Source organism: Tasmannia lanceolata, unplaced genomic scaffold (genome assembly GCF_043159265.1).
Source record: "Tasmannia lanceolata isolate RefF3 unplaced genomic scaffold, GAP_Taslan_0.1 ptg000003l, whole genome shotgun sequence".
Lineage (NCBI taxonomy): Eukaryota > Viridiplantae > Streptophyta > Magnoliopsida > Canellales > Winteraceae > Tasmannia > Tasmannia lanceolata.
Window position 1 is genome coordinate 34,827,575 of NW_027518680.1, and position 20,437 is coordinate 34,848,011.

Sequence of the window (20,437 nt, forward strand, 5' to 3'; positions counted from 1 at the left end):
AAAAGAAAATTTAAAGTTCTATGTGATTTTTATTCTGCTATGCATAGCGATCTTGCCGGAAGGGGATAACCTTCCTTTAAGAAGATGCAACCCAATCTGAGCCAAAATCGGGTTGAACCCATCGGGTTCGGGTCGAACCCCACCAATGTTGCACCTGTAGGTATAGGAAACTAAATCTGTGGCTATGATATGTCTTCATGATATGATTGTTGCTGAAGACATTTTTGGTATTGGGGCAACGCTATCCACTTCTTGTATCTCAGATTTACTTCTAGTAACGAAAGTTGAATTCTTAAAAAAACATTTTTTATGGGTATTCATGACACCAAAATTCGTACCTGAGAATCGGATGAGCGTTGTAGACGGATTCGGCTGTTCGGGTTGGTAGAGCTTCAATCAGTGGGTGCCTGCGCTCACAGAAAACAACGTTAGAAGGGCTTCCGAAGGGGGACTCCAGGGGCACCCTCCGACGCTCAAGTCAGAAATCAGCGCCAACAGACATCTAAGCAAAATATCAATTCTTAGATAAAGAGAGCGTTTTGGGGGTAGAGGAAGATGGTCACCTTTGAGCGTGGGGGTACTACCTTTTAATAAGAGGGGGACCCATGATCTCTATGGCGCCAATCAGGCCTTTGATTCAGCCCACGTGGGGCGTGATTGGTGGAGGATCAAATCGTGGGGATATGATTTGGGTGGAGGATAAAATCTTGGGGATATAATTTCCTGAAATTTTGGGCGGAGATCGTGGAAGGTGTTCTTGGCGGGATGTTTTGAATTCGAATTCGAATGTGGCGCCTTAAGCGTAACGGTTGCCCGGATTGATCGCTTAACAGTGAGATTCTTGCGATCGTATCTGGTTCATCTTAAGGGTCAGTACCGATAGTTCTCTATGTGAGTTTATGTTGAGCCATTTGTGTGCCATGGTTTGGTCTAAGGTTTGGAACCGTTCATTCCGATTTTACCCCCAACATACCGCCCCCCTACTTTCTTGTCCCGTTATGTGGGTCAAGGAAGTAGATAAGTTTTTGAGAGGTAGCCCGTACTGACCTTTAATAAGGTGCTTTTAGATGCTCGGTCGAGCTTACTTAAGTTCGGCAATATTAAGTTCGGAAGTGTAGAGTCTATCCTTGGTGTTTCCGAACTTTGGCGGAGATCCTTTGTTGGAGTCCAAGTTGTGTATCCTTCAACCTTTGGAGGTTGACTGGCCTTGAGGATGGGCAATCAATGATGGAGAAGGTAGATGCTCTATCTGAGCCTTGTTGGGCGTCGGGTTTTGAATGAACCTAACGTTTGAGAATTTCGGAGAAGGTAGACACTCCACCGAGTCTCCTTGGGTGTCGGTTTTAGAGCGTACCTTACGTTGGAGAAATTTGGTGATGGTAGACACTCTACCGAGCCTCGTAGGGCATCGGTTTTAGAGCGTACCTTACGCTGGAGAAATTCGGCCATGGTAGACACTCTACCGAGCCTCGTAGGGCGTTGGTTTTAGAGCGTACCTTACGCTGGAAGAATTCGGCAATGGAAGACACTCTACCGAGCCTCATAGGGCGTTGGTTTTATAGTGTACCTTATGTTGGAGGAATTCGGCGATGGTAGACACTCTACCGAGCCTCGTAGGGTGTCGGTTTTAGAGCCTACCTTACATTGAAGGAATTCAGAGATGGTAGACACTCTACCGAGCCTCGTAGAGCATTGGTTTTAGAGCGTACCTTACGTTGGAGGAATTTCACGATGGTAGACACTCTACCAAGCCTCGTAGGGCGTCGGTTTTAGGTCTCACCTTTTGCCGGAGAATTTGGTGTAGGCAGACCCTTTACCGAGCCTCAAATGGCGTCGGTTTTTTTTCTCACCTTTTATTGTAAAATATGGCAAAGGTAGGCCTTCTATCGAGCCTCAAGGGGCATCAGTTTTTTGCCTCACCTTTTATTGTAGAATTTGGCGAAGGTAGGCCCTCTACCGAGCCTCAAGGGGCATCAGTTTTTTGCCTCACCTTTTATTGTAGAATTTGGCGAAGGTAGGCCTTCTACGGAGCCTCAAGGGGACCCTCTACCGAGCCTCAAGGGGCATCAGTTTTTTGCCTCACCTATTTTAGAATTTGGCGAAGGTAGACCCTCTACCGACCCTCTCGGGCGTCAATTTTTGGTCTCACCTGTTAAGCAGATAGACGCTCTATCGAGCCTCTGAGGCATCGGCTTATGGGTCATATCTTTTAAGCAGATAGACGCTCTACCTAGCCTCTTGGGGCATCGGTTTATGGGTCATATCTTTCAAGCAGATAGATGCTCTACCGAGCCTCATGGGGCGTCGGTTCATGGGTCTTATCTTTTAAGCAGATAGACGCTCTACCGAGCCTCTTGGGGCGTCGGTTTATGGGTCATATCTTTTAAGCATATAGACGCTCTACCGAGCCTCTTGGGGCATCGGTGTATGGGTCTTAACTTTTAAGCAGAAAGACGCTCTACCGAGACTCTTGGGGCATCGGTTTATGGGTCATATCTTTCAAGTAGATAGACTCTCTACCAAGCCTCTTGGGGCGTCGGTTTATGGGTCATATCTTTCAAGTAGATAGACGCTCTACCGAGCCTCTTGGGGCATTGGTTTATGGGTCGTATCTTTTAAGTAGATAGACTCTCTATTTAGCCTCTTGGGCCGTCGATTTATGGGTCGTATCTTTTAAGTAGATAGACTCTCTACCGAGCTTTTTGGGGCATCGATTTATGGGTCTTATCTTTTAAGTAGATAGACTCTCTATCGAGCCTCTTGGGGCGTCGATTTATGGGTCATATATTTTAATTAGATAGTCTCTACCGAGCCTCTTGGGGCGTCAATTTATGGGTCTTATCTTTAAGCAGATAGATGCTCTACCGAGCCTCTTGGGTTTATGATCGAACCGCCCTTAGAGATACTCAGAGACACTTTGCAGATGGGGTCGGTAACCTTTTACCTCTTGGGTGTATGGTCGATCCGCCCTTGGAGATACCTGGAGAAATATTGGAGATGAGGTCGGTGACCTTTTACCTCTTGGGTGTATGGTCGATCCGCCCTTGGAGATACCCGGAGAAACATTGGAGATGGGGTCGGTGACCTTTTACCTCTTGGGTGTATGGTCGATCCGCCCTTGGAGATACTCGGAGAAGTATTGGAAATGTACGCAACTTGGAGAGAATTGGGGTCGGTGACCTTTTACCTCTTGGGTGTATGGTCGATCCGCCCTAAGTCGGGTCGTCCGAGGTACGAAGATGGTTGACGATGGTGAGGGTCGGTGACCGTTTACCTCAAGGCGTCCCTTGGGTTTATGGTCGATCTACCCTTGGAGATATTGTTTTGCAGACCTGCAAGCTGAAAAATCTTTCACAAAAAACACACTTAAAATGGATTAAGCTTTCACATCTGAACCAACCACCAAGCTTTTAATAAAAGAAGAGTGTTTCTTTTAGAATAATAATTTCCTGCAAAAAGGAGAGTTAAACGAAATAAAAGGGAAAGTGATACCGTGGTCCTGAATAATTTTGCTGCTTTTGATGGATGAAGCTTCATCCACTGAAGGAATTTCCTTTAGCTCGGCCGGATCATATCGTTGAAGCTCGGTTTTTAGGGGAGAACATTGGCTCGGTCGGATCTTATAAGGGAAGCTCGCCTTCAAGGATATCCTAGGAGAGGGTCGGTCTAGAGCTTCTCAACTTGTCTTTGGCGAAGCTTTGAAGTTCAGTCTAGAAAGAGATCCTTGACAAGGGTCGGTCTAGAGCTTCTTAACTTGTCTTTGGCGAAGCTTTGAAACTCGGTCTTGAAAGAGATCCTTGGCAAGGGTAGGTCAAGAGCTTCTTAACTTGTCTTTGGTAGACCTTTGAGGCTCGGTGTTGAAAGAGACACTTGGTGAGGGTCGGTCTAGAGTTTGTCGGCGAAGCCCGATTTTCGGAGTGGACATTGGTAGAATCTTGTTGGAAAAGCACGGCATTGAAGGAGATCCTCGACGAGGGTTGGTCTAGAGCTTGTCGGCGAAGCTCGATTTTCGGAGAGGACATAGGTCGGTTCTTGTTGGAAAAGCTCGGCCTCGAAGGAGATCCTTGGCAAGGTTCGGTCTAGAGCTTTTCAACTTGTCCTTGGCGGAGTTTTGAAGCTCGGTCTTGAAGGAGATCCTCGGCAAGGGTTGGTCTAGAGCTTCTCAACTTGCTCCTTGACGGAGCTTTGAAGCTCGCCCTTGAAGGAGATCCTCGGCAAGGGTCAGTCTAAAGCCTCTCTACTTGTTCCTTGGCGGAGCTTTGAAGCTCGGCCTTGAAGGAGATCCTCGGCAATGGTCAGTCTAGAGCTTCTCAACTTGTTGCTTGGCGGAGCTTTGAAGCTCGGTCTTGAAGGAGACCCTCAGCAAGGATCGGTCTAGGGCTTCTCAACTTGTTCCTTGGCGGAGGTTTGAAGCTCGACTTTGAGCTCTATAGCTTATCCTTGGCGAAACTTTTAAGCTCGGCTTAGAGGAAGGACTTCAACACAAATGCTAATCCCAAGAACAGTGTTGAAGGAAGGAGTGGTGTAGATACTGGTGATGCCACAGTTGAAGTTGATGATCTGCTCCACCATGTCATCCTTTTTAGTTCGGTTTTGGCAAAACATGTCGGTGGGGATCGGTGCAATCATAGGCATGCCCGTGGATGTTGATCCATGGGGAATCTGGAGAATTGTGCTTCGTAGAGGGAGAGATGTCCGGAGAATGTCTTCATAGAGATGCTGTTTTTGAGCATTTGGATCTCCGATGTTTGGAGGTGCTTTTGGATGGCCATCTACAAGCCCGTGGTTTGCACACATTGGTCTTTGTATAGAACCAACAATCTTTCCTCAGGCCCTGAATGTGCTAGATGCCTCAAGGGAGCCACACAAATCATAAGAAAATTACTCCAAAATTTTGAAATCGGCTAAAACGTCTTTAATCCAAGGGCTGGATCATTCAATACGGGTGTTAATTTGGAGAGGCTTGGCCCACTTCGGCATGCATAGACACGGGGAGTGATTTGGTCCGTTGATTTATACTCTATTGTTTTAATGGAGCTTTTTTTTAGTGTAATCAAGAAAATTTTTCCAGATCACCACCAGATGAATTCTCCAATAAGCATGAGGAAATCAGCAGTTGTGATCATCAACATTTTTGCTAATGAGCTGTAACCGATCAAAAAGCAAAGAGTAAAAGAAGGGGGTGTATTTATTAAAACAGGGGTGTTGAGATCACCTCGGATTTTGATGGAAGGGGCAGCCATCATCTTACACATTGGGTTGTGCGGTGCCCACAATCTGTATCACCACGTCAATGGGTGGGGCCCACCATCTTCGTCCACGTTATCCCAAAGCAATAAGACTTCTAATAGATTTAATTTACCCACGTAGATAAGTATCCTTCTTATTAAAAAGCTGGAAATAGGGAGATAGTAGTCTCCTTAATCATTAAAACTAGTCCCTTCTCATCTGATAGATGCGTGTCATCACAACCATACAAAGGGCCATTGTTTATTGTAACAGGAACTTTCTCATGCCGTGTGTGAGTGTAAGTGTGTAACACGGCATTGAGTTTTCTCTTTATTTTTATGCTATCATTCCTGTATGCATGGGTGTAAAACGGAGGGCCCACTACATCAAACCATCAAAACTATGGTATGTAAAATGGTGGGTTTGACCCATATCACGAGTGGGCATAAATTGGTGTGTCCCACACATGCTATACATGTGGTATATATTCTTTGAAATCAAGAAAACAAATAAGAAATGGGGGTTTATGTTTGATTTTCCTTTCACCACAAAGAGATGCCAAGAATAAAAGAAAGTATTAATTACTAAAGATACACACGGTTTTACGTCCCTAATATTTTGGTAATAGGTGGCAGTTGCTATCTTGAGGTTATCATACATTCCTAATATTTTGGTGAGAGTTGCATTCAAATTCGTCATTTATGGCAAAATATGATTATTAGCTGTCAAAGATGAAGAAGGCTGCGGAGCAAAGTCAGTTGGTGAATGAACTTATCCACAAGGTCTCAGCAATTGATGCCAAGTATGATCAATTACCTCACCAGATACAGTCGGATAAGGGGGAATTTTCTGCACCTCGGTCTATCAACCGTCCGGTCGATCCTCCACCAAACCCCTTTTCCGGAACCATCCAAACTCGCGCCATGCGGTTGGATTTTCCTAGATTTGATGGGAACAATCCACTCTGGTGGATTTACAAGGCGGAACAATTTCTTGATTTTCATCAAATTCCTGATAATCAATAGGTAATGATCTCTTCATTTCACTTGGAAGACAAGGCGTTGCAGTGGTACCAGTGGATGAAAAAATCCGGAGCAGTAAAAGGCTGGGATGATTTCAAGCGAGCATTAGAAGTTCGTTTTGGGCTCACTGCTTATGAAGATCCGACCGGAGCCCTCACAAAGCTACGGCAAACTACCTCTGTGCAGGATTATCAATCTGAATTTGAAGCACTCGCCAACCGAACCGAGGGTCTCAACGAGTCCTTCATGGTGAGTTGTTTTCTTTGGCGTCTTAAAGATGAGATTAAGGTGGATGTTCAGATGTTTAGGCCCACTACTCTTTCCGCCGCAATTGGGCTTGCACGTCTACAGGAAGAAAAGGTGGTGGGACGGCGAAGGCAAAATCGATTTGAGAACAGTACGGTAAGTAACGGTGCCGCCCCGAACGTGCCGAAGACGACTCCATTCATCAAACGCATAACACCCGCGGAGATGCAGGAGCGAAGAAGTAAAGGATTATGTTACAATTGTGATGAAAAGTTTAAGCCCGGACATCAATGCAAAAATAGGACATTGATTTTTATGGAAGGGTCATGGCCCTGCGAGGAGGAAAGGTTCGAGGATGCTAAGGAGGAAATCGAAGATAGAAATGTTGAAGACACAATACCACGCCCTGAAATTTCGCTCCATGCTATTGCAGGGGCAGCTGCCCACAAACAATGAGGGTAACTGGCACCTTGAGTCGGCTTCCTCTTGTGATTCTTATTGATAGTGGTAGTACACACAATTTCTTAGATGCTACCATTGTCAAAAGGGCTGGATTGAAGATTTCAAACATAGGCAAGATAGATGTAGTGGTGGCCAATGGGGAGAAGCTATCAAGCCTGGGCATGTGTTCCAGAGTTCAGATTAACATCCAAGATAAGAAGATAACCACTGATTTCTATGTTTTGTCTCTAGGAGGGTGTGATGCTGTGTTGGGTGCTTATTGGTTGAGACCTTTAGGTCCTATTTTATGGGATTTCGCCAATCTTTCGATGCAATTTTCGTTAGAGGGGGACTCTTATTGCTTAAATGGTCCATCCTCCAATGAGATTTCAGTTGTGGATGATTCCCAATTAAAAAAACCGTTAAAAAAGGGAAGTCGTGGGGTGTTGTTGCAACTATGTAGCATTGTTAGCACACCCACTGATTATTCCAACCCAAGGGTTGAAGTCTTGTTGCAAGAATTTCAAGATATATTCAAGGAACCATGCGGATTACCCCCTCCTCGGCCACATGAATCCACCTCCTCGGCCACATGACCACCGCATACAATTGCACGCAGGAACAACGGCCCTAAGTGTTAGGCCATATCGATACCCCCATTATCAAAAGGGTGAGATCGAACGGATCGTGCGAGAAATGCTGCAGTCCGGAATTGTGCGGCCTAGCCAAAGCCCTTTTTCATCACCCATCTTACTAGTGCATAAAGCTGATGGCAGTTGGAGACTGTGCGTAGATTACCGAGCACTCAACCAGGTCACCGTCAAAGATAAAAATTCGATTCCAGTTGTGGACGAGTTGTTGGACGAGTTGCATGGTGCAATAATCTTCTCCAAGCTCGATTTACGTTCCAGGTATCATCAGATTTGAGTTGCCCCAGAAGACGTTCCAAAGACGGCTTTCCGTATGCATGAAGGCCACTACGAGTTCCTTGTCATGCCATTTGGACTATCGAATGCTCCATCTACCTTCCAAAGTTTGATGAACCAGGTATTTAAACCAGTTCCTCGTCCTGGTATTTTTTGATGATATACTAGTATACAGCCCTTCCTAGGATGATCATCTCTCACATCTACGCATAGCGCATGGTATTTTACGATCGCATCAGTTATTTGCAAAAAGATCAAAGTGTCAATTTGGATGCATGAAAATTGAATATTTGGGCCACCTTATATCACAGAACGGTGTAGAGGCAGATCCTGACAAAATATCATCTATGGTTAGTGTAGACACCCTATTTTGACCGAACCCCAGATAACCCTTAAACATCTTGGTTTGAATAATTTTCTTCTAAATGATGGAATTAGCATATCAAATTTTGTCCTAGCATAGTTTAGAACCTCAATATGGTGTCCGCGAAATTTTGAATAAATTGGGTCAAGTTTACACAAGTATCAAAACAAGGCTTTGTGAGGTTATTTGTAAAGGAGAGTGATATCTCTAACAAGGGAGTGTCGTTACCAATCCTCATGTAAAAAAAAGAAAAAAAAAAGAAAAGAAAGCAAGGCTCAAGTGCTATTCTCTTGTTCTCCCTGAATCACCCTCTGCAATAAAAGGCCAGGGCAAAGTATATTAAAAGGGGGTTGTATCTGGAGATCAAGGGGGTGTTTATTTCACCCTAAAAAGGAGGCAAATGGGCTGGTCGCATCCCTTAAGAGAGAAAGAACCAAGGGTGAGGATCAATCTAATGAAAAAAACCCTAATCGCATCTTATAAAAGAGAGGAGAAAATCGATCGTCGAGGAGGAGCCTCTTTTTCGTAGAAGAAAAAAACAGAGAGAAAGAGAGAGGGAGAGAAACCAGAGAGAGAGGGAGAGTACTTCTTCTCTGGCAACCCCAATGGAGCTCCGACCAAATCCGCGCCACCATCTTCTCCTTCCTCTTCTTCATCTTCTACCTCCAGCCGCATCCCCCATTTCTCTGCAACTCCGGCCGGCCACCTCCATCAAAGCCACACCCAACCACCTTCACAGCCTCAGCCACCACCAACTCCGACCAGAACCCGTCCCGCCCAGATCTGTCTCCACCTCCACCATTTCCATCTATCCGACCATCAAACCCACTCCGAACCAAAAATCCATATCCATTGTCGCCCTTTAGACCCTCTACTAACCTAACCCATACCTCAAGATTCTCCAACAGATCCCTAGACCCCTAGGAAAATCCATCTTCTCCAACCCTTCCGACAAGCTCAGCGGAGCTCCGACCATCTCTATTAACCCCCTCTAAAACCCATTTCTTCTTCCCTCATCAAACCCCATCCAAACCCTTTCCCCTGCAAGTCAAACCTCCATCAGCCCTCAGTACCACCATTACTTTTTTTTATTTCCCCTGTTTTCTTCAACCCAAACCCATCTCAGCCATAGCTTTTTCTCAAACTCCATCTTTACCACCTCTCCCATCTTCGGCCACTCCATCAACCATCACCAAACCCACTCCATTTCCTATATTTCACCATTTACGTCACCATTTTAACCCAAATCCAACACCGATTTCTCCACTATCACCTCCTAAACCTTTCCTACCTCCATCCCAAACCCATTTTCAAAACCCATTTTAAGCCGCCGTAGGCTCCAAAGTCACCTCCGATCTCCTATTCGTGGGCGAGAATTGTAACAGATAGCTCGGGAGGAGCAATTCCAATCGGATTTGTCGCCCATATTCTCTGGTAATTCTCCTTTCTTTTGTTTAATTCAAATATGATTTGGTTCTTTGGGGCTGAGATAATGCATATCTATGGATCTTGTTCATGAAGAATTTGGAAATGGAGTTTTATCTTTAAATTTGGACCATGTTTAATTCGGCTCTTTGATTCAATTTCTGGTTGATTTTAGCTTTCATGTCGGGGACTAGAGAGTAAGGCATAGATAGGGTTCAATTCCGTACTTATGTGTTACCTTGATTTTCTTTTTTTTGGGTTCTAAGCTGAGTAGCAGGAGAGATATGGAGATAGCCTCTTGTGGCTGTGTTAATGTCATTCTCTAGGCAATTACTGTAGAGGAAGGTGGATGTAAGCATTGATTCTCTTGTTTCTGTAGGTGGTTGTGTCTCCGCAGTTAAGAAAAATTATAAGGCATCTTGTCATGTTGTGCAGGTTTCATAAAACCTGTATTCTGTTCTAATGCGAATTTATGTTTTGCACATTCGTGGCTTAGTAAATTAAATGTAAATGATTTTGAATAGGTAGTTCCATAAAAGAGATTCCATCTCGCTTCATTATCTGAAATAGGACTTGACTCTAGAAATTGATATGCTTGGTTTCCCCGTTCAACTAGTTTAGCTAGTGGCAATTCATTATTGAGTTTGCAAATTTTTACCGGTTCAATCTGTCAAATTATGCTTATTGAATATGGTGAATTCATTCATTTAGAAATTCATTTATTGCCTGTCTCAAATGAATTCCATTGTGATTTTCACAGTATTGCCAAGTGAGCTTTGAGCACATCAAATGACTTTCATTGAAAACGTTGAGTCTATACTTTTGAGTACTTGATTACGTCTGCCCATTCAATGCTCTGTGAGTCGATTCTCATATAGTTTCTAAGTGGTTGTGAACCTGTCAAATCATTTCGATTGGGATCTTAGGTTTGCAAAATTAAAAATGATTTTTAATAGGTTGCCAATTCAATGTCGCAGTTATCTGCATTATTTAGGGCTTGCTTCACTTTGTTTCGGGCTTGCAAGTTAGAACAAATTTGGAGTCCATTTTGCTCTACTTCGATCTATGAGCAGGAGAGATAAGAAAGGAATAATAGGTTGTGGGATTTCGGGTTACAAGTCAATAACATGACTTAATCCACTAAGGTGATAATAGCAAGTGCAAATTACTAAGCCAGAGGCCCCTTTTCCTTTCCTAAGTGAAGCGAGGTGTGAGATCTCTTTTCAAGGCCCCCATGCAATGTCTGCATTAAGGTCAAATTGACCACCTTGATTCTTTTTCGAGACTAACAAGAGTTTTCTCATACTTTTCTTTTCTTTTCTTTGTCTCTCCCCCCGAGTTCTTTGTCGTTATTAAAATTTAGTTTCGGAGCCCTGGAGCTTCCTCTTGTTGTCAGGACATTCATTGGAGTTCAGGGTAGTCATTAGCATTTGATCTTACCATCATTTTTCGAGAACTTCTTCTCAGCCTCAGGCGATGATGGAATGTTTCTTGAGCTAACTCCTTGCCCTTCTTATCATTTTTCCCATCTTAGGGTCTTCACAGGGTTTGAGGGGTTTCCTTTCTTTTCGGGACTATTCTTCGCACGTTCCTCGGGATCCTTTTTGAGTTTCGGGATTCTATCGATTTTGGGAACACTTCTCTTGGGTTTGGCGACGATGGAACGTTTCTTGAGCCAATATCTTCCCTTCTTGCCTTAGAGTTTTCGCAGGTTAAGGGATTTCCTTCTCTCAAAGTGCTTAACTAGTTAGGACCCTTCCTTAGTGGCTGATTGTTCAGTAGTTCTTCCTATAGGGTTCTTGTCTGTCCCTTTTGTTTAGAAGTTTTTCCTTTGGGTTAGAGGTTTTTTATCTCTCGTTTATTTACGGTTTTCCCTCGCAGGTTAGAACTCGTCACTTTTGAATACTAGCTAAGCCTCATCAGCTTGTGGTCATCTCTTTGAGATTATTTTTTTTATTGGAATTTTAGTTCCCTCGTTTGTCTTCTTTCCCCCAAGGCTTTAGGGATCCCGTTTCCCTCTTTAATACCCTACCGTGATATGGTGGGTATAGAGGCTCTTCTATCGGACCCCCTTTAGCCGAAAGGGTGTTAACACACTTTTAAACGTCAAAAATATAAAAAGCACTTAAAAAACATTTGAAAACATCAAAAACCTTTAAAAAAATCTAAAGTCTTGAGTTTTATAGCATATTAGGAAAGTTTGTTTCGAACAACGTTGGCTTGATCCTCTTCCGCGAGGTACGTAGTGCAGCTTGGGATCTGTATCCCAAGTCCAGCCAAACTTTGTAAATAAAAACCTTTTCAAACCTTTTAAAAAGTGAAAGTATTTCATAACCTTGTTTTCGACAAGATCTTCCTCTAGAGTTAGGAGTTTGTCCTAGATAGAGAGTTTTAGAGTTAGGAGTTTGTCTTTGATTTGTTGTGTGCTTGTTTGTGTTTGTTTTAGAGTTAGGGGTTTGTCCTAAAGTTATAGGAGCGCCTCCGTCCGGTCAGTTGACGATCTACATCCCCGACTGATGACTAGAATAAGATGCGTTAGTGATCCCATTGTTTTCCTTAGGAAATACAGCCTAGTTACACATAGGTTGTAGGAACCACCTACATTAGCTTAGGGCTAACCTGCATTTAGTTAGGGCATATAGGGTGTCCTAAAATCCACAATCCACTGGAATTTAAATAATCGTACAAGAAGTTTTAATAACTAGTCCGGTCTTTTAGGTCGAGTCTACGATAGAGGTCTAGGTGTCTTAAGCATCATAGCTTAGAATATGTGCGAAGAACTACGTTGACTTGATTCTCGTGGAGGCGGGGATACGTAGGCTTCTTTGGATGAACATCAGACCATCCAAGGACTCGGGCTAAATCGTTTAGAGTTTTAGGATTTGTTGTTTTGTTATGTTGTGTGTTTTGCTATGTTTTCTTACTTTTATGCGCAGACCTTATACCTTTAGCTGTAGCATGCATGTGTTTGCCCACCAGAACTTAGACACCCATTAGGCATGTCACACCTAACCTAGCGATGCTTAGGTGACACACTTCTTCCATTTATGTTGTGTATGCTTATTATTTCATCCCCGGGTCATGCATGATTAGTTAGACGTCCACTCGGGGATATTTGTTCCCATTTCACATGATTTTGCTCAAAATTCTTTGGAGTTAATGAAAATGGCATAAGAGACCAAGTGCTTGCACTCAGGCGAATTGGGGGTGCTCTTCGGACCTTCCCCATTCGTCATCAGGCACGGACCTTCTGTATCTCTGGTTATCTGTTGCAAGCAGAGCATTTGTTTTTGGTTCCATGGCGTATCCATGGATGGCGACTCTGAGTTATTTTTAGGTACATCTCGGTTTCGAGCCCTGGCTCCTAATCAGGATGTATCTCATTCGTTTTGTATCGCCACTCATGCTATGCTGTGAGAGTGGCACCTATTTTGAGAGTTCCTTGGTAGAGCTCTCCTTCACATGTGGAGATCTTTAAGGATTGCAGGGGGGACCTCCCGTCCCTTGCCGCACTCGTCCTCTCAGGATCGGGGTCCACAGGCTGGCGACTCTACTGGGGAGTTCTTGAAACATTGCCTAACTCTGTTAAAATGCCATTTTTACTAACTTTGGAGGAATTTGGGTTAAAATCATTTTAAATGGGAACCTTTTCGCTTAGAATCCAGGGGCACCAGATAGGTGCGTAATTAAAACAAGGGATTCACACACTGCACATCATGCATTATCATATTTTTTATTTCTTTCATTATTTTTTTTATCGTTTTTCATTATTGGCTCCACGGGATAGATTCAATGCGTGCCCGACTGGGATGTCATTACACCCTGATGGTACTGTTGAATCTATTTCCAAGCTATGCGCCAGCGCTGCAGCTGTAAACACTCGGTGCACTTGTGTTTACAGCAGCCGATGAGCAATGAAGCATACTATGTATAACACTCGGTGCACTTGAGTTATACATATTAAGTATGGTTCATACGCATAGTACCCGATAGATTGAGTCTGGAGCCCTACTTTGTTTTATATATTATGTATATACTTACTGACCTAGTAAAACTCAACTAGGAAGTACTCGTGTTTATATAAGTATATTGCATTCATGTAGGGTCGAACATGTGTTGCTCACACAAGTGGAGCCTAGAGTTAGGAGCTTTGTCCCATTTGTAGACTAGGGTAGCTCATTTTATATGGCTACAACACGGTCGTAGCACACTCATCAGTCTGTCTTGAGTCGAGACTTCCTTGACTCCGCTAGATTAGAATTAGGGCTGGTGCCCCTGGTTAGGATATATGTGTATGTATATATATACTTATATATACTGATTATATATATTAGGGTTCTCCTCTTAGTTAGAGTTCCTTATTCTTTTCAATCAGTTATATCCATATTTTATTCAGATCTAGATCTAGTCAGTGGCTTTTGATCGCCATTACCTTGGCCATATTTTGTTCTTTGATCTGTTGATTATAGGATTTGACCCGTTGTCATATATGTTCCCACCTTTGGTCGATCTTTCATTTGGTCACCTTTCTCGGGGAACTATATTCCGAGCTTATCTTACCACCGTTATTCATATACCTTTGGTTGAGTTGTGGGAATCGCTTCTAGCGTCGTCATGCTACCGGATTTTGTCCAGAATATTTTGAGCATGACCGCTATCCTTTAGAGGTAGTTAAACCATGAGTTTACCTTACCTTGACTTTCTTGTCTAGTCGTTATACTGCCGAATTTTTCGCAGAATATTTTGAGCATGACCGCTATCCTTTAGAGTTAGTTAAACCATGAGTTTACCTTACCTTGACTTTCTTGTCTAGTGGTTATGCTGCCAAATTTTTCGCAGAATATTTTGAGCATGACCGCTATCCTTTAAAGTTAGTTAAACCATGAGCTTATCTTACTTCGACCTTCTTGTATAGCTCTTATGTTGCCGGATTTTACTTGGAACATTTTGAGCATGACTGCTATTCTTTAAAGTCAGGGATAAACCATGAATTTGTTGTATCGTGATCCTTTTGTTTATTCCTATTTATCCATTTGTGGATTATCATCAGATTCTTGACTTTGGTCATAATCTATTTTTTGATCTTTTGTACATATAACTGATTCATATTTTCCATCATGGATTTACCCTTCTTATATCATAATCATTGATGGATTAGATAAATCTTGCCTATCTGTCACGAGTGCAGGATTGTTGCTGAGGTCCAAACTCATTTAGATTAGGGGTGTTTATCATTCCTAACTTTTTCATACCTCAAAGGAGAGCAGCCATATCTCAAAAAGACTTAAAGAGATAAATTGAGGATTCCTTGAGATCTTGTTGGTCTAGGTCATGTTATCAGTGCCTACCTTTCTTTTGACCTTCATAGATTGACCTACGTGTTTTTAATTCAAACATGTTCATGATTGTTTTTGTCTCTATTTGTACAAGATATTTTATCCCCGTTATCATCCATTTAACCTAGTGTTTTAACCTCCATTTCAGGATTCTAAAGAGTGCAAATCACTGTTCCTAAAAATACAATCCTAGCCAAACCTGCTTGGTCTAGACTATCTTCGGTATCTAGACTCATTTGATTCTCCCACTTCATCGAGAATACCTTTACTCTCTTTGTCTTAACTATTTGAATTACCAGAGGTTCATCCAATGGCTGACCCAGTTGATCCTATGATAGCCATTTAGGAGATGCTGAAAAATCTTACTCACGACATGGCGAGCATGAAGGAAGAGATGACCCACTTAAAAGTTCAAAGTACTGACAAGGCCCCCAATTCTAAAGAGCCAATCCCCCAATTTCCTCAAGTTACGTCTCCAGATTCAAACAGACCAACCGTTTCACCATTGGAAATCAATTTAGAGGATGGGCGATATGCAGAAGAATATTGTGTACCTATGGTCAGTAAAGAGAAAGGGATGGATGACAAGTTAGAGAAGGAGATGTACAACAAGTTCAGAAAGTTGGCTCAAGATGTAGAGAATATGAAATTTCAGGGGCCAAAGAAGTTCGACATTTCTGAGTTTATGATATCTCCTGAGGCTATTCTGCCACCCAAATTCAAAACCCCTGACTATGATAAATATGATGGGACTGGGTGTCCTCGGGGTCATGTAGGATGGTTCATAAAGCTTTCCCAACAACATGGACTCAACCCCGAGCAGATGGCACAACTATTCCCTGTGTCCCTTGTGGGAATCGCAAAACAGTGGTTCTTGCGCTTGAAGCCCGAAGAAGTCAGAACTATGGAGGCCATATCAAACAAACTTGTCGAACAATTTTCGATGGAGGACGGAATAGAGGTTACGAAGAGGGATTTGAAGCAGTTGAAACAAGGGCCGCATGAGACCTTTACCTCTTTTATCAGACGATGGAAAAGACAGTTAGCACAATTGAGTCAAGCACTCTCAGAGGCAGATCAAATCAAGCTGGTAGTAAAGAGCCTATCCTCCGAATATTTTCATTTTATGGCACCTCAGCGCTACCCAAGTTTTGACCATCTGATAAAGACGGGAACCCAGACTGAAGATGCTTTAGCAAAAGGCCTGAGGGCCAAGACTTTATCTGATATCAAAGAAGGGAAAAGACCTATGGTTGAGCCTGTAGACACCCCCATTTTGCTCTGATGTAATCAACAAAGAAGTTAGTGTTAGTGTTATCAGTCTTTTTTTCAGTGCTTCCCATTCCCGTGTCCGTCCCTTATGCTTTCTCAATCTTTCTGATCTTCTCCGTAATGTTCTGCATTTTTCTTTTCGCTAAGTGTTGAGAAGGGTTATTCACAAGAATCCGAGCAAAAGAGAATTTGGACCCATTCGGTGGGCCCGCATTGAGCATTTATTGAAATTTGGACCGGTTTGGGGTGGGCCCGCATTGAACATTTGCTTAAATTTAGACCAATCAGAGGGCCCGCATGTGGTTTTAATGAAAAATGAGTATTGAGCCTACTTCGATCTAATGCATAAAGATGCCCATCAAGGGAGTTGTCATGATCTCAGAGATGTCGTTTTAACAACCAATTTTGTTGCGACCATCAAGTTGAATTATTAGGATCATTCTCGGAAATAATTTTGAGGCATAACTTTATGAATTATTGGTTTGGATTATCCCATGCGGGTGATATTTGGAGGATACAGGTTGCCCATGCCATGGCCTGCCATAGGGAATGGTTCGGATCAGTCTTTGGGAATAGTTCAAAGGGACACAATCTAATTTACCTTGTGGCCCATTGTTTGAGCGGTTCGGATCGTATAGAGTTATAAATGAAATTCTAAGAAGGATTCGGCCGCATTTTAGCTTATCCAATTTCACCCATCAATGGTACGGTTTAGATCTTCCCATGAAAATGGTTTGTGAGCCCAGTCCGTTCTTATTGTAGCCCATCCAATTAAGTGATTCGGATCATCTTAAGGAGATAATTTCACGGGTGCAACATATTTACGCCGTAGCCCATCAATTGAACGGTTTGGATCCATCAAGGGGATCGCCATTGTTGGGGCAATATGGACCATCAACGGGAGGTTCGGATCATCTTGCGGAATTGAACTAAGGGGCACGGCCCATTTATTTTGCAGCTTATCAAGTGGACGGACTGGATCATTTCATGCTCTATATTGTAAAAAAAATATACCCATGCATGAAAACACCATCTGTTGAGTCATAGGCATGCGTACATGGATGCAAAAGATATTACAAGGACAACCCCCATGCAACTTATAAGAACTCGTATAATAATGTTTCTCATTCAAAAAGATGATAAAAAGGCATATGTACATGCATTGAAAGGTGGCAGCAACGTTTTTTTTTTTTTTTTTTTTTATTAGAAAATTGACTTTTATGGAAACTAAGTGGAGCCCAAGAGAAGAATTCGATTTTTTTTCCAGGCATACCAATTTTCCGTCCTTAAAAAAAAAAGGCAAGAGAGAAGCTTGGAATAAAGCAAGCTATGGCATTCTATCTTCGGCTCTCGAATCTTAAATCAATCTTCTTTCTTGTTCCCAGTACAGAAGCTTCTAAATCTCGGCAATTTTCTCCCTTGGAAACATGATTTTAATAAGTTAATCTCTTTTTAAATAAGGGAAGGTCTCTCATTCTAAAAGGAAAGAAGGGAAAAGGAGTGATTTCTCTCTGGCTATGAGGATGGTAGGGGATTCGGGTTTTAAGGGGGTGGCTCTGTTATTGAAAGGGAGGAAGTTCTAAAAAAAAAAGGAGGAGAAAGATTTTTTAGGAGGAAAACGAACAAAAAAAAGAAAAAAAAAAAAAAGGGAGGCTCTGTTGGGCGGTTTTTTGGAGGAACAGCAGCTTGCTCGGGTTCTTCTCCTCTCCTCTGTCTCCCATCTACACCTCAACCTCTCACCACCCTCATATCTTCCTCAACCTCTACACCCACCCAAAACAGCAGCCTTGTCATAGCACCCTCTCCCTCGTTTTTTTTTTTTTTCTTTCTTGGCTTTCCCCACAAGACCACCCTCTGTTTCCTCCATCTCCCGACCTCCCTCTGTTTTTTCGTTCGTCTCTTTCACTCACTAATCTCCCTCTGTCGCCCACCTATCTCTCATCTCCCATCCCTTCATCAACAGCACTCATATAAAAAAAAAAAAACTAAATAGCGTGAAAAAACAGAGTATCGCAATACTCTGTTTTTTCGTTCTCTCCCTTCTCTCTCTCTCTCTCTCTCTCTCTCTCTCTCTCTCTCTCTCTCTCTCTCTTTCTCTCTTTCATTATTCATCTCTCCATCTTCCTCAAGCTCTGTTTCTCGTTTTTTTTTCTTGTTTTTAAAAAAAAAAATTAAAAAAATGTGAAAACAGAGTATTGTATACTTTGTTTTCCTCTCGTTCTCTCACTCTCTCCCTACCCCTCTCGGTCTCGTTCTCTCTACCCCTCTTACTCTCCCACTATCTCTACATCCCTCTCTGCCATTCTCTTAATCCTTCTCTCTCTCTTCCTCACTCTCCCTTAGCTTCTCTCTCTGTTTTTCCCTCGCTCTTAATCTCACTCTCTCTGTCCTTCACTCCACCTCTCTTTCGGCTTCTCTCTATATCCCTCTCTGTATTCCTCTTTGTCTCACTCTCTCACTCTCACACTCTCTCTGTATCCCTCTCTGGTTTTTTTACGTTTCCTCTCAACTCTCTGTCTCTCTCTCATTCTCTCTCGGCCTTTCTCTCACTCTTTCTCGGTCTCTCTCTCACTCTCTCGGCCTATCTGCTCACTCTCTCTCTCTCTCTCTCTCTCAATCTCCTCCTCTCCATCTCTCTCTCCAGCCACCCCCCATCCACAGCGGGAAAAGCAAAGAAAAAAAAAGAAAAAAGAGAGAAAGAAAACGAGCGGATTGTCCGTCGGCGTGATTTTCAGAGTTTTCGGCATTTGGATGCCACGAGGAACTCGATCATAGGTTAGTACACTATTGTCAGATTTTTCTCGGATGATTTGGTATATTTTCGGATTTTTGCATGATTTTTAAGCATTTAAATGAATTTAATGTAATATTAAATGTGTATGCTCAAAATCATGATCTGCATGAGTGTTTCAAATCCGTTTCGTCCCAAAATTTAATACGATGTTCTACTTAAATAAAGTAAAATAACTATCGGATCGGATCGGACATTGGATCAATGGTTTTTTAGAATTTGAGTGAAGAGAGGTATTTTATTTAAAATATTGGCTGAGTAATTATGAAATTCGAAAAAATAGGCATCTCAGGATGATCTATTTTTTGGAATTTTAAATTTTTCTTGTGTTCATCACATCAGAACAAGGTTGGAGGACATTTTCTGGAATCGTAATTTTCTCGAAAATCGTGTTTTAAAAATAGGAAACTCTTCAAAAATATCTTTTCGACGAAGAAAAATAAAATATATATTAAACGAATTCCAAAATTAATGAAATTTCGTAGGAAAATAATATAATTCTGATACATTCTACCATGAAGTTTTGAGAATTTTTGGAATTGGTTTCGTATATTATTTTATGCTTTCTTTGAAAATTATCAGATTTTGGGAGAGTTTTTACTGATATCAGATCACAGATAAAATTCTCAAAATTTTTACAGTAGTCCTATATTCCATATTTCTTGTTTCTGTAAACGTTTCAAGTGCTTTGGATCTTGTTTCATATGGGATGTAGTGTTAATTCATAATCTAGGCTGAAAATTGAAAAATCCGAAATTGATAGTAAATAGTTTCTAAAATTCATGGAAACCTCACTTCATGCTATATTTACTCATATCTTATTTTTGTAGAAATTTCATTGAATTTAGATTTCTATTTCTAGTAGTTTCTGTGTTATTTTTGCAATCTGGTCAATTAATTGTTAAATCAAAATTAAATATGATCTTAATGTAAAAATCTGCCAGTAAGCTACATATCATCATATCTTGCTGCTGTAGAAGTTTCAACTCATTTCGAATTCGTTTACAACGGTTTCACTTGTAAAATCACTCATATGGTTTAAAATTGATAAAGCCATTAAAATATTGAAATTAATTGAAATTCATCTAAAAATCTCTAAAGAACCTTAAATCTCTGTCACATATTAGCTCCTTAATCCATTGAAACAGAAATCTTAGGATCTTTAGATTTACATGGAAAAATGGCCAGTGCATCCATAATCGTATCCCAATTGCAACCGATCTTTGACAATTTTAATACTTAAGCTATAGCATGTTGTTGGCTCCGAGGTTACTGTCCACAGAAATCCTGAGATATGCCAGGCAATAAGATGCTATAACCTAAGTATTAAATTGCGCAAGGAAAGAGCGCACGATTCCCTTCCTTGGATGCTATTCTGGGCCGAA

General features: G+C 42.0%; 1 protein-coding gene across 1 annotated transcript; it reads left to right on the forward strand.

Annotated features, from left to right (window-relative positions):
- Window positions 1-6,949: 6,949 nt before the first annotated feature.
- On the forward strand, window positions 6,950-7,534 carry LOC143869736 (uncharacterized). The gene has a single exon (XM_077376297.1). The coding sequence runs from the start codon at window positions 6,950-6,952 to the stop codon at window positions 7,532-7,534; it is 585 nt and encodes a 194-aa protein (XP_077232412.1).
- Window positions 7,535-20,437: the final 12,903 nt, after the last annotated feature.

Bases quoted from the DNA above. Each gene is read 5' to 3' on its own strand.
- LOC143869736 (XM_077376297.1), top strand. From the start codon at position 6,950: ATGAGGGTAACTGGCACCTTGAGTCGGCTTCCTCTTGTGATTCTTATT.